This window comes from Morchella importuna (genome assembly GCF_003444635.1).
Source record: "Morchella importuna strain M04M26 chromosome Unknown Morimp01GS031, whole genome shotgun sequence".
In the NCBI taxonomy this organism is placed as follows: Eukaryota; Fungi; Ascomycota; class Pezizomycetes; order Pezizales; family Morchellaceae; genus Morchella; species Morchella importuna.
The window spans coordinates 239730-256337 of NW_025763428.1; the positions used below are offsets into that span (position 1 = coordinate 239730).

General features: G+C 49.8%; 7 protein-coding genes across 7 annotated transcripts; 3 read left to right on the forward strand and 4 right to left on the reverse strand.

Annotated features, from left to right (window-relative positions):
• Positions 1-1092: 1092 nt before the first annotated feature.
• LAJ45_08696 (uncharacterized protein) lies at positions 1093-3751 on the reverse strand (the record flags this gene model as incomplete). Its single annotated transcript, XM_046118245.1, has 4 exons — positions 1093-1352; positions 1420-3174; positions 3249-3521; positions 3619-3751. The coding sequence occupies 4 exons, from the start codon at positions 3749-3751 to the stop codon at positions 1093-1095; spliced, it is 2421 nt and encodes an 806-aa protein (XP_045968522.1).
• A 1449-nt stretch (positions 3752-5200) lies between these two features.
• On the forward strand, positions 5201-5629 carry LAJ45_08697 (uncharacterized protein; the record flags this gene model as incomplete). Its single annotated transcript, XM_046118246.1, has 1 exon — positions 5201-5629. The coding sequence occupies one exon, from the start codon at positions 5201-5203 to the stop codon at positions 5627-5629; it is 429 nt and encodes a 142-aa protein (XP_045968523.1).
• Positions 5630-5946: 317 nt separating this feature from the next.
• LAJ45_08698 (uncharacterized protein) lies at positions 5947-7019 on the reverse strand (the record flags this gene model as incomplete). Its single annotated transcript, XM_046118247.1, has 2 exons — positions 5947-6915; positions 6969-7019. 2 exons carry the CDS (start codon positions 7017-7019, stop codon positions 5947-5949), a joined length of 1020 nt encoding a protein of 339 aa, XP_045968524.1.
• A 1140-nt stretch (positions 7020-8159) lies between these two features.
• On the reverse strand, positions 8160-8859 carry LAJ45_08699 (uncharacterized protein; the record flags this gene model as incomplete). The annotated part of the gene is made up of 5 exons (XM_046118248.1): positions 8160-8163; positions 8219-8224; positions 8300-8515; positions 8715-8732; positions 8852-8859. The coding sequence occupies 5 exons, from the start codon at positions 8857-8859 to the stop codon at positions 8160-8162; spliced, it is 252 nt and encodes an 83-aa protein (XP_045968525.1).
• Positions 8860-9966: 1107 nt separating this feature from the next.
• Positions 9967-13219, forward strand: LAJ45_08700 (uncharacterized protein; the record flags this gene model as incomplete). Its single annotated transcript, XM_046118249.1, has 5 exons — positions 9967-10613; positions 10781-12532; positions 12654-12777; positions 12857-12958; positions 13148-13219. 5 exons carry the CDS (start codon positions 9967-9969, stop codon positions 13217-13219), a joined length of 2697 nt encoding a protein of 898 aa, XP_045968526.1.
• A 1973-nt stretch (positions 13220-15192) lies between these two features.
• LAJ45_08701 (uncharacterized protein) lies at positions 15193-15689 on the reverse strand (the record flags this gene model as incomplete). Its single annotated transcript, XM_046118250.1, has 3 exons — positions 15193-15371; positions 15456-15476; positions 15566-15689. The coding sequence occupies 3 exons, from the start codon at positions 15687-15689 to the stop codon at positions 15193-15195; spliced, it is 324 nt and encodes a 107-aa protein (XP_045968527.1).
• Positions 15690-15784: 95 nt separating this feature from the next.
• On the forward strand, positions 15785-16362 carry LAJ45_08702 (uncharacterized protein; the record flags this gene model as incomplete). The annotated part of the gene is made up of 4 exons (XM_046118251.1): positions 15785-15848; positions 15919-15964; positions 16087-16235; positions 16295-16362. 4 exons carry the CDS (start codon positions 15785-15787, stop codon positions 16360-16362), a joined length of 327 nt encoding a protein of 108 aa, XP_045968528.1.
• Positions 16363-16608: the final 246 nt, after the last annotated feature.

The following is a 16608-nucleotide window of genomic DNA, read 5'->3' on the forward strand; positions in this document are numbered from 1 at the left end:
AGTACATAACCCGTAGCATAGGGTAACAAGAAGGTAGTCTCGCGCCTTTGGGTGCTAGTGGTTCTGTTTGTATTGTGGTATTGTTTGTGTCTGCACCGGTGGGGGCTCTGCCGCTGTGGGGTAGTGTTTGATGAATGAGTCTGGAAACAAGACTAAACACAGGGTAATAAAACACCCCAATATACATATCACGATTCCACCTCCGCGGTGGCCGAATTTTGCCGGAATTGTTAGCCAGAGGGATGGAGTTTAGAGAGAGGTATTTGTTAGCAAACCACAGGTTCTTGTTCCCTCCGAATGCTGGGAGTTTGGTAGGGATTGATAGGTTTTTCTGTATGTAACTCTATCAGATACGAGTCCACGCGTACAAGACTATAATAAAACTAATATAACACTATATTTAAACAGTTTGATATCTGGCCATGCAGTTAGATAATTGCAATCGATCAAAGATAAACCCATACACAATCAACCAGGCCAGTGATATGGTTTCTTAACAGCGGCCTATAAGCATAAACACAATAAGCAATACCATATAACTCATGCAATGCAATGAATGCATATATAACTCTGCGCCTCCTTCTTCACAACATGCGCAGCCCCGCACGCATCGACAAGGCACTGAGCTGCAACTGACAATTAAAGGGCCCAGCAGTAACGACAGGTGAAGAAAGAGATGGATGCTTCATGCACGCTAGCATCCCAAGAGAACAGGCAAAAAGCAAAAGCTGCAGGGCTGCTGTATATAGAACACAAAACAATAACCCTATACCTACAGGCACAAAACCACAGAAAAAAACCGCATTAGTTAGTTAGGTATCTATGTAGTTATTTCTCAAAACACATGAGTACGTTTTATCCCATCCATTATGTGCACAATTTCACTCCTCTTCCCGCCAAAAAAAAAAAGAAAAAGAAAAGAAAAAACGGGTAGAAAACGTACAACATATAGCCAATAACAACTACAAACAATAAAGCTCGCTAGATCTACTACTTACTAAACTACTACTACTACTAATACTACTACTTCTTAACTGCTAACTACTGACACTACCGCTCCTGCTACTACTGGTACTACTGCTACTACTGCAGTTACCTAGCAAACACCTTAACTATGCCGTCTCCACCACCGCTCACAACCCATCTTCCATCCGTACTCCACACAACGGCACATACACCCTCCTCCCGCATTAGCCTGTGTGATGGGATCTCCTGTGTGCACGACCTCTTCTCCATGCTCCAGAAGCGCAGGCTTGCGTCGTGGCCCGCAGAGACGAGTTCACGGCCGTCAGGCGAGAGTGCAAGCGATGAGATTGACGCGGTGTGGGCGAGCATTGTGTATGTGCATTGACCTAGTTCATTCCCGGGTAAGCCTTCTATATACGACGATTACTGGCACATATGCGGGGGAAAACTTACCACTGTTCGCATCGAAAATTCTTACGTAACGGTCTTCGTGTCCTGTGATAACGATACCGGCCACACCGCCCTTAGGCCCTGTGGCTCCCGCAACAAGTTCCTCTTCTTCTCGTCCACTCTCGGCGCCGCTGTCAAGACTAATGGTTGATGCGACTACCCAGTTGACGCCTGTGGCGGGGGTGCCATCGTATGTCTCATGGCTAGACATTTGTGAGATCTCCTCTCCCGATGCAGTGTCATATATGATGACCGCTGCGTCGTTATAGGAGACGATAAATGAGTCTCCCGAGGCGGAGAATGGTGTGATGCACGTCGGGCTTGCTGTAATACCCGGCCTGACAATAGTCGAGATAAGGGAGTAGCTGAATGGGTGGGGAGAGGCCGTAGAAGAAATGCTTCTGACACTACCCCTGCGATTCCCCGGACCCATGCCTTGCGGCGCCGGAGGTGGCGATACACTCCAGATCTTCACTGTCCCGTCTCCAGATCCACTCGCAAGTAGTATCCTCTCCTCTGTAGAACCGGCCATGGACGATGATACTGGAAGTACGCAAACCGCCCATACAACGTCTGTGTGGCCAACAAGAGTAGCTTTGTGGCCCACCATGTTCGATTCCCATACTCTTACTGTGGTGTCCTGACCACCGGAGAATATCCATCCTCCCTCGCTCAGGCCGCTGTCAAGCTCCCCGCTAGCCGGAGGACATGCGGCTAAGCAAGTAACCATTCCCTGGTGTCCCCGGTGGGTGAAGTGACTCTGAATATCCATGTCCGATGCTCCCTGTGATAAGCCATAGCTACCGGGAATGTACCATCTTTTCAATACGCCATCATCACCCGCTGTGCAGATCTCTGGCTCATTCTGCGTGCCCCCTCCTGTAAATATAATAGAACGGACCACATCTAAGTGGCCTCTCAGTACGAATTTGGGCTGAAAGCTCCCTGCGTCCGAGTTGTTAGTTGCATGGGGATCAACGCGGTGTCTTATAGAAAGCTTCTTTCTGCCCATGCTGTTTGTTGGCTTCCCTGTGTGATGGCTTGAGAAATCGAACTCGTCTATATTCGAAGCATTCGAGTCAATGGTAAGACTTGACTCATCGAAATCCCACCCATCGCCATCACTTGGGGCTGATGAAGTAGAGCTCTCGTTAAGAGATGCGGTAAATGGGTTGGTATCAGCGGCCGCATTGAATGCGTTGGGTTTCTCTCCCGATTGGTCTCGTACCATCGGCTCTGGTATAGCAGACTGCATCTGGGTCTGCTGTTGCTGATCACTCCTCATTTCATGGGACTGAGGGTGAGGATGGGGGTGTGAGCCGGCACGGGACCGGGGCAATGACTGAAAGTTTCCAGCATGGTTAACAGGAGGGTGGGGTAACTGATGGTTAGGAGCTTGGGAAGGCTGCTGCAGCAGCTGCTGTTGAAGCGATGTCTGCTGTTGCTGATGCTGCTGCTGCTGTTGGTGCTGCTGCTGCTGCTGCTGGTGCTGTTGTTGCTGCTGCTGTTGTTGCTGATGCTGCTGGAGCATCTGGTTAAGGTCAAGATTGGACTGCTGCTGCTGCTGCTGCTGTTGCTGTTGTTGCTGCTGCTGCTGCTGTTGCGGGGGTGGGTGGTTCGGGGGTGTCAGAAGATATGTAATCTCCTGTAGGCACTTTTCCAGATATGCTCTGCTTTTGTTTCTGGCAGCTTCAGCTCTAAACACTGCCGACGTGTCTCCGAGAAGGTGTGCATTTGCCCCAAGTCCCGATTGCGGTGCTACCATCGAGAACTCAGTCAGCACTTCAATAACCTTCCTAACTTCGACCCCCCCATCGGCGATTCCAACATACACTTCGTGTGTGCCGAGTTCTCAGCCGGTACCGTCTTGGCCCCCTCCGCACCCTCCGCAGCAGCAGCAGCAGTTGCAGCAGCAGGGCCCTTCTTCTTTAGCGCACTCTCCAGCATCTTTATCCTCGTCATGAGGCCCTGCTGCAACCTCTTTGCAGCTCTATTCTCGCCCTCCAGCTTCGCGATCCGCGCCTTCATCTCCGCGCGCTCAATCTCCCAGGAATTGCGGTCCCGCTCGTGTTTGTGCCATTCCGTCTGTAGGAACCTCATGACACCTATTCATCCCCCCAACACCATTTCATACCCCACCAATTAGCTAGCTCTTCCCTCCCTGCGTTTTCTTGCTAAAAGTGAGGGAAACTTCAGAAATACCTTGAAGCGTGTACTCTGTGCCTATGGGCTGTGAGCCACCACCGCCTCCGCCGTTTGGTCCCGCGCTGTTGCCTTGCCCGCCATTGTTGCCATCGTGGGATCCGGTGTTCGCGGAGGGCGACTGCCAAGCCATTCTCTCTCACGCGCGCCGATCTTGCTGTATCGAAGCTTTGGGGGTAGGTAGTTGAGGTTGTGGGGGGACAGGGAAACCGGTTATATATATCCCTTCACTAGTCGTAGTAGTAGTAGATAGTCGAAAAATTAGTGGGGGGGGGATAGATGGATAGTGGGGAAGGAAGAAGGTAAACGAAATAGAGTTGACGCTCGGAGGGTTTATTTTTTTTTCGCTTGGTGTGGGTTTCGTTCGGGATAACGTGGTGTTGTCCTGTGCACTCCTCGCTCGCTCTTGCTGCCTGCGGCGGTTTCCCAAAAGGAGGTGAGGTCGGTGGTCGGTGGTGTGTGCTATGCTGCCAAGAGAATATGCAAGTGGCGGAAAAATATTAGCGTGAGATGGGTTAAACAGGGCTGGACTAGCGAAAAGGGGTTTGGTCTGGGGTGTGATAATCTAGTCTAGCGATGGATATCAGCAACGACAACTTCAATATTACTCCGGGGAAGAAGATAGAGAGGAGGAAAGAGAAACGCTCTTAGACACACACTGCAAAAATTTGGAACGGACACGTAAACAGCAAAACAGCTTTTCTTCTCTCTCGCAGGTCCCTGCCTGATCAAGGAGGGCAAAGAGACATAACCTCCCGAATCTCAGACACACAGTGCAGCAGACGTTGAGCTGTTGGGACCGGCCCCAGTGTGTGGTCGAACTTGGCATTTCACACAAGCTTATCTCGGCCAATGTGGCGGAAATCCGGGGGAGGATAAAAAGCCACACCCCGAACCCTGTCAAGGATAGCATCCCATTTTTTTTTTTTGCAGGTTCAGACATATGCCATCACCCGCTGTGCCTTCTTTCCTGCTTTGGGTGCCGGTATGGTGAGTGCTTGAAGCGTACATCTGAGTGGTTGAGATTGTAGGATTGAAATGATTATCTTCGCAACTAAATATGTAATAATGACCAAGTATAGTATTCTTCAGTTGCAAATATCGATTCACTGTGTGCGCAACTCAACCATGGAACACCGACTGAGCTCCACTGAGCTACGGTGGTCCCTCGGACTGAGCTAGCGGGAACTTCGTAGTTCAAACCAAAACAACGCCCTTCTACGTGGTTCTTAAAACCTACCCCGATGCCCCCTTAGACATAAAACACTTGTAAGGATAAACAGCCCCCCCTACATCGAGACCTCCGTTCCAGCCACAAATTTTATTTTTTCAAGGCACCCCATTTACATTGCGGCCTAGGCTTTGGCATCTCTATGCAAATACCCGTCTGATCATTTCTCAAGAAGCCCTCCCTTGACAATCGTCTTCTCTTCTTCATAGAAAAACCTACAGTCAAACGGCCAGTGTAGGAGCTTTAAAAGGTCTACACCCACTGCTAATTATCTCGCCAACCTACTCCCCCATCTATCCGCTATCATCCTAAAACACTTCTTCAACAGCCTAAATAGAGCAGAATACTAAGATGAACTACTCCGGCAACAACCCCCTTAAACGCCGCTGCGCTGCTTCACAGCATCCAGATGCTGCTGCAAGATACTGCAAGAGTGCTCCAGCACCGGGGTGGATGCTCCAGTCTGGAACCATCTCTCCAACCTTTTCAACTGCTCCTGCCTCTCCGTCTGCCTCTGAGGCTGCTACTACGGATACCGAGATGGAGGATGTTGAGATGGGAGGTGCTCCTAAATCTCACGAGAAGGCCGGGAGTTATCGTGGGGATGTTCAGGAGAATGTCGAAGTTTACCGTGAAAATATTCACGAGGAGATCGGAGTTTATCGCGGCGACATGGCCCGCAAGAGGTTCATGGCTGCTGCGGTGGTTCCAGAATTGCTCGTTAGACACAGAGTATTTAAGGGTGGGAAGCCAATCGCGGAGGAGGCAACTGCTTGTTAAAGTTGTGATTCAATGGCTCCGGCTTATATGGACTGTTCATAGTTGGGTATTCGTGGTAAATAGTACGTTATGTACTATTGGAAATAGTGGAGGAATGGGGTTGGAGTTATCTGATTTGGGTAAGGAGTAATGGTTGCTAGCTCATGATTCATGCATGGTTCCCATATTCCCTAAACGCCTGGTATTTTTCTTCGCAGTAATAAATGGCTAGCTACGCATCATAGTTACAATAAGTAATATAAAACAATTAGTAGGAGCAAAGCAAGAGAATAGAAAAGAACCTCTACAAAGTAAAAAAGCCATCCATTTTAAGCTTTCTAAAAGACCAACTCCTCCACTTCGAACCCGCACTCTTCACATGTGCGTATTTCCTCACCACTGGGTTTCGTCACCGCAGTACCCCACACGTGCTCATGCTTCGACCCCGCATTCTTGCGCCAGCTTTCGACTCTAGTCTTCTTTTTCAGCTCTCTAAGCTTACCCCTAAACTTATCATCCTTCCTCTTCTTCCTCTCCTCAGTCCTCTTCTCAAACTCTTTATCCAGGGCCTCCAGCCCACCCCACTTCTTGATCGCATGCGCCTCAACCTGATACCGTAAATATAGCATCATGTTATTCCACGTACTCCTATGCGGATTCGGTCTCTCCAAATGCGGTAGCAACTCTTCATCTCGTAGCTCTGGATCCGTAAGAAGATAGTCCTCCCTCGCCTCCGTCTTTGTCAGCAGACTATACTTCTCCGGCTTAGCGTCTTTACACTTCGAGCACACACGACAGCCAAAAACCTCCAGCCACTTCCAATCAATCTCCGGACTCTCGCACTCATAGCACTTCTGTACCTCCTCGCTGTTCTGCAGCGAGCTAATGGCGGGCTCATATGCGCCCGCCTTCTCTTTCTGCAGTTTGGCACGCAGCTGGTGCGCGGACCACTGCTCGAGCGTCATATGTGCGGGCTTGTTCTGGAGGTCGAGGGCGGCGAGGGCCGAGTGTGGGTCGTCCTCGGTGCTGAGGAAGCCACCCTTTGTGTCTGTCATGCGCGAGAAGTCATAGTCGATGTAGTCTCGGCGGGCAAATTTGCGGGCAGGCTTGATGGCGTCAGGGCCTGTTGTTGTGGCGCCTGTGGCGGTGTCGCGGACATTAGAGCTCTCAGCGTAGGAGCGCTTTTGGGCTGTAGTGCTTCGAGTACTACGGGGTATTGTAGGGGGCGGTGGTGCTTTTTCCGCGGCGGCTTTTTCAGCGGCGAGGCGGGCTTCCCGGATGGCTTTGGCTTTAAGGCGGTTGGTTTCCTGCATGGGGGTTAGGGTGAGTGCCGAGAATGAAAGTTCTTGAGAAGACCTACTATTCGTCGTTTTGCTTCGGGGGTTAGTGGTGGCCTTTGTGTTTCTGGCATTGTTGTACCCTGGGGGTCCTGAGGATGAGGAGGAGGGGGAGGCGTAGAAGGCATTATTTAGCTATTATTACGGACGAGTGATATATATTTCTATGCCGTGGACGAATAAGGGAGGACGTTTGTAGTAGTGAACGAGTGAGGTCGTATCCCGTATCTAAGTATCGAGTGAGGTTTGCTCTATGCCGTCCCCCTGTGATCGAGTTAAGTTGTATGGTGGAGCGCAAGTATTCCAAGCCCAGTCACAGTTCAGTCGGCGTCATTTCCAGGGAAGACGCGCCCAAGCAACCACTTTACACGCCCCAGCGCACCGCGTCTGCTTACTAAACGCCAGCGCTGACAAATGAGCCCTGCCAGACCCTCGTTTCCCTCCTCCTCAGGTGACTCACAAACGACCAGAGAAAAACCAACCAACCAACCAAACTGCGGAAAACCCATCCGTTCATCTCTCACCTCTCACACACCTCGCACCTCGCACCCCCCCTCCCCCCCGGTAAGCGAGGCACGGGCATGGAGTAACTGTCTTTCCGGGATCGAGGGGATCGAGAGGGGGCCTGGATTTTGTTTGAGTTCCTGTTGGGAGAGGCGTGAGGGCGTGAGAGTAGGTGGGCTATGCTATGCCTTCTCAAAGGAAAAAAGGCTTGGAAACTCTGTCTAAGGTAGATACAGCTCCGAGCTAGGCCGGCTGGTACCTTGCCTTGTTTACTTTTTTTTTTTTTTGTTTATTGGTACTATACTTTATCTATGTGAGGACCCTTTTGCTACCTAGATAAGCTGTGGGGAGGTAAGCATTGCTTGTTGGACGAGCATGAGGGGGGCCTTGCTTTGCCTTTGATTGTGCAGCTCCATGTAAGTTTCTCGGGGATTAAATTTTTTTTTCCTTCGTTCTTTCGGACGAGAGAGAGGGTGATATCGATAGCTAGTAATAAAAAAATAATATTAAAAAACGTGTGGTATGACGCGAGTGTGCATCAGTTAGGTACGTACATACGGTCTGCGAATGGTATGACATGAGTGAGTGAGTGAAGGTCATGACCGTATGTAAGTGAGGATATGTAGCAGCACAAGCAAAGGCAGTGAAGTTGCAGGTGCAGAATTAACTGATTGATACCCGCAGTATCTACCGCAGTTCCCAAAGTACCCCTACCTACTCTTCTTTCTAGCGGTGCGCAGAAAGGGTAAAAAGCACTAAGGCCACTCACTTAATGCTTGTAGGGTTGAAGGTTTATTAGATCAATAGATAGAGCAGCACCTATGCCCTGTGGATGTACAAGGCCACGCACCGGGCATGCCTGCTGCCGTGATTGCGAGGGAAACAAAACAATTTGCCGGGGATCGATGAAAGGGAATCAATTGAAGAACGCGGAGAAGTAGCAGAAGGGTGGGGCATGAGCCTTCTTCTGTTCTGCTTCTGAAGACGACATCGGCTTGGTGCAGGAAGAGGCTGCTGTTGCTGCTGCTGCTGGGCCTTCTGCTGTTGCTTTACTTGTTTGGAGGTGCTGGATTATTAGTTAGTGGTGTTACTGCTACTGCTACTGGACACATCCGGATACGGCTTATCCGCATTATTGTAACCACGCGGATAACCTCAGTGGGTTTGTTATTGGGGTGAGGTAGAGAAGTGGGAGGAGGGGGGGGGGGGGGATGTAAGGCAATGAAGAGGGGCACGTATGGATATAGAGAAAAGTAGATACATACACTGCACTTGAGTACTTGCTGAAGTAGTAATAGTAGTCTTTTGGAGTACTACTGATATCGTCGATATCTTATTAATAGTAGATTGTAAATATGGTGTGAGAAGGCCATCATCTAACGGGGGGGCCCTATTTAACAACATCTTCATCTTGTGCTACCATTAATATTGCGATATGCTCAGCCTACTACGATCACTTCCCTTCTCTGCTGCTGCCTCAGTCTTCCCACGGACGGTAGCTATAGGTAGTAGTAGGTTATCAGGTACATGATGAGTAGTAATTGTGGTAGAGCAATAATAGCCAGTTGTAAGTGTATGTGCTGCCATTGACATACAGATGTAGATTAGCTGTATGTAGGTGTATGCCCTTGCTCACTTAATTCGACATGGTCGTCGCATTGCATCACACATCATCCCGCCGCCTGCCTGTCTGCGAACACCGAACGCAGAAAAAGAACAACGCAGCCCTTCGCAACAACCTCATCCATCCATCCATCTTCTTTTTTCCTCCGGATCCCTTCAATCGCTGACATTTGTGTTAAGCCTGTGGACCAGGTGCTTGCCGTGAGTTGAACGAGCGAACGAACGCCTCTGAACGCCCCTCCTCTACGCTATCGGTCTTTCTTACACCTTACGCATACGCCGGCTCTCCCACCACCACCATCACTACCACCACTACATCCTTTACCACCGCCAACCCCTCCCCCACAAAAAAATAAAATAAAATAATATCGGAGCCTTGTCGTGGGAGAGAGAAGTTGTTACATATTTCTCTACCTTGAAGAACAAGAGAATTTCCTCCCCAGCACGGGGAACAGGGAGGGAGAGGAACAAGATCACGGAGGAGAAAGAAAGAAAGAAAGAAAAAACAGATATCAAATAAAATCTCTTTTTATTCAACTTACATAGCAAGACTTGAGGGAGAAGCTAGGGGGAGATAAGGCACGCATAAAGGACTCTTTTTTCCCTATACGTCCGTCCGTTCGCTTCATCCGCTCTGCTCTCTCTTTTCTCCCGTTTCCACAGCTTCTTCATCTCTTGTACACCATCCTCGTGCTCCTCTACGCAATCTCTACCCCCCCCCCCCCCCCCAAAGGCAGAGGGACTCACAGACATCTGTCGTCTTCCACGTCCGCTCACCCCACGTCTGTTCTTACATCACTACCCCCGTACTTTTCGCCTCCCGGAATATTCCAAACACGCGCTCAGTACCTAACGCTCTAGCGCCCTCCTGCAGCCAGGTTCCCTTTTAGAAAAATGACAACCCCTCCCCAGGCCCAAAACCAAACCATCCACACCAGCAGTAACCATCATAACACCAACGGTGGAGGATCTGCCAACGCTCCCACAGCATCCGGTCGATCTCGCAAGAGACCCGCGCCAGGAACCTCTGCCCCAATCATCTCGTCCATTCCCGCCGTGACCACGACATCGCCTTCTCCGCCGCCCTCGCTTTCCGGCCCTGATATGAGCTATCTAGGCCTGCCCCAAACCTCTAGTCCCCGTCTCCCACCGTCCTCACTGCCGTCTGGCCAGAACATCTACGCTACTGTGCCCCATATCGTCGAGGCGTATCGTACACAGCAGCAGGTCCCGGTGTCTTCGCAGCAGCAGCAGCAGCAGCAGATTGACGCCAACAGCCAGATCGCCCTGATAAACCGCGGTACAAACACGCTTATCCGGATGCCGTACAACACGAGCCCAACGGGAATCCCGCAAATGGGACCATCGGCGGCACAGATGGGAATGATGGGGGTATCTGGACTGGGTCAGGTTATTGGACCACCGGGACAGGTGGGACCGGACGGGATGGATCTGGCGTTTGATAGGGAGTTGCAAATGAGGATTGACAAGATGAGAAAGAAGAGGGCAACCATTCCGCCGTTCGTGCAGAAGCTCAGCAGGTACGTGTGAGGTTTTATACTTTTTCTTTCTCTTCCGGTGTCGATCCTTTCGGACCTATATACCTTATATCCGAGGGGTTTGCTTTCGCCTGATGGCTTGAGTTCTGTGGTCAATTCGTCCCGACAGCCGATTGGACGATTGTTGCTGATGATCCGGGGGTTGATAGCTTTGTGAATGACCCGAAGACAGACGCACTCATCCGATGGTCTCCATCTGGGAATTCATTCCTGGTTCTGGACGAGGATGAATTTTCCAAAACCCTCATCCCAGACCTTTTCAAGCACAATAATTACGCTTCCTTTGTTCGACAGCTCAACATGTACGGATTCCACAAGGTCGTTGGTCTGGCAGATGGCTCACTCAAAACATCGGAACAGCGGAGTAAGCCACCGAGCGAGTATGAGAACCCATATTTTAAGCGCGGACAACCGGACCTTATGTGGTTGATCTCAAAGCCAAAGGGGAAAGGAAAGAGGAAACAGCCCAAGAAGAATCACCAGGAGGATTCTGATAATGCGGAAGATCTCAGTGATGGGGACGGGGAATTCGGTGACGGAAACGGAGGGAGAGGATATATCGAGGGCCCCAAGGCGGAGGGCCAGGATGGCGGTGGGCATCACCAGCAAAGTAACGGGGGAGGGAGAAGCACTAGGCCAGATATCGCGGCAGTTATCCAGCAATTGGAGGCAGTGAGAAATCACCAGGCTATGATCTCAGCGGCAATTAATCGTTTAAGAAAGGATCATAACCAGCTTTATGAGCAGAGTGTGGCATTCCAGACTCTCCATGATCGCCATGAGAACTCAATTAACGCGATACTATCATTTTTGGCTACAGTGTATGATAAGTCTCTCGGCGGCACTATCAATGGCCCATTCAGTACTCTGTTTCAGAACCAAGTTGAGCATTTGCAGCCCCTTCATCAGCAGGGAGTTGGTGCAGTTGTAGGGAATACAGGCGGGGCAATAGTCACCCCAAGACAAAACCAAAGAGTCAATGCCAACCAAATGGCGCGGCGGCGGCAGCTTCTCCTCGAAAACGGCCCCCAAATTCAAATATCTGAAGAAGAGTCCCCAAAACCCCAAACGTCACCCATTATCTCCAAGCCCACTGTTAGCTCCCAGATGAAATCAAACATGGGGTCCCCTGTGATCCAGAATTATCAAACCTACCAGAGCCCCAGCATACAAGAACTCAATGGCCAAGACACGACGACCTCACGAGGGGCCGGCAATACCGACCAGTACCAGAACCACCAGCAAACACAATACCCCAACATCTTTTCCCTCCCCGACTCACCCATCGGCCGCCAAACTGCATCTTCGCCTGTCTCGGCACACTCGATGACCCCCCGCCTCTTTGCTCGCCCCTTGGCACAGCCGGGGTTGTCGGCCCAGACACTGCAAGAGCATAATGCGCAACTCGCAGCAAAAGCCCGAGAGATTGAGGAGCTTGAGGAGCTCCAAACCGCGCAGACACACCATGTCGACGAACTCATGGACATGATGACTAAATTTGCGGACACGGACGCGGCAACCAACGGAGGCGCTGGGCACATGAACGGCAACGGAGGCGTCGACAGCGGGGGCAGCAACATTGACGAGTTCCTGAACTGGGGACTCAATGGTGATGGGAGCATGGCAAACGGATTCGCGGTCGACGGTGACGGACAATCGGGGCTTGAGGGCGTCGATGACCTGAATGCTCTCTTTTCTTTCGGTACCAGTGGCCCGGATAATGCCGATGCGCTGAATGTCCTTTCCGGTAATGGGGTCGGTGGTGGGCTCGGCGTGGGAAAAGTACTTGGGACAAACCCGAGCACGGTTGTAACATCCCCGGCAGGGAGCACAGCAAGCCGAGCTAGAGAAGAGATCGACGAAGAAGTTGAGGAGGTGGCACCGAAGAGGAGGAGAATGGGGTAAGTAATACTACTACTAATTACTGGATTTTTCTTTTGTGTGTTTTTGTTGTTTTTGTTATTTTTTAAATACAAAAAAGCGCGATGAATTGGATTTCTGAGAGTATAGGCTTTCTTGCAGGGAGGGAAATGATGACCTTGATGCAGACGACGCTTTGGTCGATGAGTTGGAGGAACTGCTGGCGGTAGTGCCGGATCCTGGCGACGCTGGTGCTAAGCTGGACGGCGCAAGGGTGAAAGAGATAGTATGAGGTTACCCTTTTCTCCTTTATCTTTTCTTTTTTTTTTCCGGATGCGGTTGGGATGTACGAGGCATAAATACAGGACAAGGGCACATCTATTTGCAGCGGGGATTCATGGAACTCATGGGACTCGTGGATTGGTGGAGAGGGCGGGTATATCTTGTTGTGGTATATCATGTTGATGGTGGGTATTCATGTCATAGAATTAGGGGTTTTGTTTGGTTTGGTTTTGCTTGGCTGTCTTCCCGGCTATTCTTTTCCCCTTTCATTTTCTTCCAAACATGAATTCGAGCGGGGTTTTTTTGCAGAGAGACATGTTGTTTTTCTCCTATATATACCTGATATTTCTGACCAAGTAAACGTGGCTAGCAAGCTGTCGTTTCTTCACGAAGATATATCGTTCTTCTCTGGCATACTCTTCTGTATGTTTTATACCCTCTTTTAGCTATAGACCTCTTTTCTCCTCATGCCATATGTATGCCATATCGGACTGTCTTTATAGATGTTGCTGCTATCTGTCCTGTCCTGTCCTGTCAGGCTATCTGTCTGTTTATGAACCCATATTAGTTTTTGCGGCTTTATCTGCATCGATCTATCTCTGCTCTCTTCTTCTTCTACTACTACTCTCATCTCTTATCTCCTATCTCGGCTCTACTCTAGGTGTACCTTACCACGCTTTTGTATCCCCGTTTTGGGGCCTCTAGTTCATTGGGTTCGTATTATTATTATTATCTACTTTCTTTTTTACTTTTGGGGTGGACGGGAGGCTCTCTTCTGTTTTTTTCTGTCTTTCTTTCTGATCATTTACCTTCCTGTGCGGGGGGTTGGAGGTTTTCTTCTATGTATACATCCGGGGGCGGGGTTCTCTTTCTTTCTTTTTCTCCCTCCCCATTCATATCACAAAAGCAACCAATAGAGGGCGGAGACATAAGGGAGGCCACATTCTTAAGACACCTTCATGGTAGCCCCACCCCCAGAAAAAAGGTTTAGTACTTGCTCGTTTTTTTCTCTGTTACATCTATTTTTATCTATTTTTATCTTATCTGGTTTTTCTAGGTTAGGTCATGTTAGGTTATCTTAGGATCATGTTAGGCTCATTGTTTTTTTTTGTTATGGGGTTTTTTTTATTACTATTATTATTTTCTGGATCCATCATGCATGGTACACTTAGATTTTTATTCTATTTATTTATCATCTTTTGTTATAGGTGAGCGGTGAGCGGTGAGCGGTGAGTGGTGAACGTTGAAATAAACTCTTATGGTCACTTGCATCACGGTTTATCACTCGTGCTCTTTGGTGCCCAAACGCCCAACTGCCTGACCTGCCTGACTGACTGACTGTAGTGGTGGGGTGGGGTGATGTTAAGGTTGTGTTGGCGGGTGGCGGGTGTGTGACGTGGTGGTGTAATGGTGGTGGGGCGGTGTGGGGTGGTGTGGTGGGTGTGTATGTGGTGGGGAGGGTTAGGTTGGTGGTCAAGGAAAAAGCTTATTTTGACAGCGAGCTAGGTGGGCGGCGGTGATATTGAGTCTTTTTTTTTTTTAGGACTGGTTGGGTTAATGATATGTTTTTCCTGCTCTGGTGACTCATCGTCGCTGGGGGCTTTTTTGTGATGTAGAGTACGTCATTTGTGCTAGGTGCCTTTTGATGTAGTAGTTATGGGTGGGGTGGCGAGTGGCCTTATTGATGAATACCTTAATGAGTCGTGATTCCGAAAAGCAGAGTGTTAGCTAGAAAGATGCAGAGTTATAGAACCTACAAGCTGTAAATGACTGGTTGGTTGCTAGGCCAGCTACATACTACATAATTATATAGCCTGTAGCCCTATATAAATTACATTATGTAGTCTGGTACCTATGCCCTATATACGAGCACCTTGCTTAGTACTCACCGTACGTCGTAATGGCCCACAAGGTGTATTAATTATTTGATAAATTTGATATAGGGGTCCGGGGGGGGGGGGGGGGGGGGGAAATTATAAAAAAAAAAAACCTTAAGTTTATATTTTATGTCAGAGTCTGAAGGAACATTGATTTGCAATGCTTGTCGGGGTATAAATAAAACCTTTAGCTACATATATATCACTAACCTCCATGGACCGTAATGTTGAGATAACACAGGTACGAGCGGTTAGCACTAATTACTAACCATAGCACATACATTATCAGGCCTACGAAGCTCTGTGGGAAAATATGTAGTAAATTGAGTTTCATGTCTGACCAGACCCATTCTCTACACGTACATGTATTTACTACTACATGTACTCAAACCCACCACACCATACACCATACACCCATACACCCATACACCCATACACTCCATACACTCCATACACCCATACACCCACACCCCATACACCCATACACCCATACACTCCATACACTCCATACACTCCATACACCCCTTCCCCCCCAAACCCACCTACCGCGGACCATACGCCTCCGCCTCAATCTCCACGACCATCCCCTCCTCCGCCAGCTTCTCCACGCCGAGCGCCGTCCACAGCGGCCCATGCCCGGACACCACTTCTGCAAGTTCCTGATCACGGCCACCAAGCACGCATCGCCCATGGCGACGTGGTAGCTGCGGATCTTGTAGACCTGGCACCACCCCCTTTCCGCCGGCCCTCCGCAGCGCCAGATCGACGTTCTCGAAGGCCTGGTCGATCTACGCGTCGGTGCTACCGTTGAGGGGGTTCCAGCTGCCTGTGCGTGTGTTGTGGAGTGTTAGTTATTGTTGTTGTCATGATGTAGGGTTTGAGGGGGGGAAGGGGAGTTGGTAGGTAGGTAAATACCTTGGCCGGCGCACTCGATATTATCACCAGCACGGCATGCCTGGCTATAGTTGAGGTACTGCCGATTGCGGATGCCGACGCCGGGGTAGTTGTAGTACTGGATGACACAGGAGCCTCCGCTCATCTCTGCTGCTGCTGCTGCTGCTGGTTCCTTCCGGGTCTGGCCGGGGTAGAGGCTTTGTCTTGGCGCGGTCTGGACCTCGAGGTGGGCGGTGGCGGATGCCGGTGCTACAGCGACGGAGGGTTGAGTGGATACATTTTTTGACGTGTGGTGTGTGGCGTGGTATGTGGTGTGGTTCGGTGTGGTGTGGTGTGTGTGATAAGTGAACTGAACCTTATTTCTCGGAATGTAGATGTGGATGTGGATGGGACGGGGGATCTGAAGCTTGTAAAGGATGGGTTTGTCGGGGAGGAGCGTAGAAAGTAGATTCAATCCAAACTGTCGTCAAGGGAGTTGCAAGATAAAAGGGAACTCTCGTCCGTATTGAAAGCGTTGAAACCCCCCCCCCCCCCCCCCCCAGGTCTCGTGTGAAAGCTTGGGTCACACAATATCACTCGGTGCTACGAGCTAACAATTTTCACGGCACTGGTGGCCCAACAACCGGTTATGAGCTCGGGATTGTAATCTGCTTATTAGGAGACCCCATTACTACATCTCATTTTATAACTGGTAACAAACATTGTCCCATTCTCGGCCTACATGAAGTATGTAGCTCATGCTCATTACAGGAACAAACCCCATCGCCGCAAAACCACCACAACCACAACGATCTTCACCATCCCTTATATCCTACTAATCCTTACCATCCCGAATCCCCCACAACACCGCCCAGCACAACCAACCCCACACCAACCACCACTCGATCTAGCATAGCATTAGATCCCCCCCCCCCGCCAAGTCTCCTCCCCGCCAAGAAGTACTAACGGACAACTACTCGAGTACTAAGTAAGACCCTTGTAAATCAAACCCAAGCCAACGCTAGCTACTAGTAATGAAATTTTTTTTCCCTTCATAGATGCCAGTTCTTCTCTGGAAGCCACGA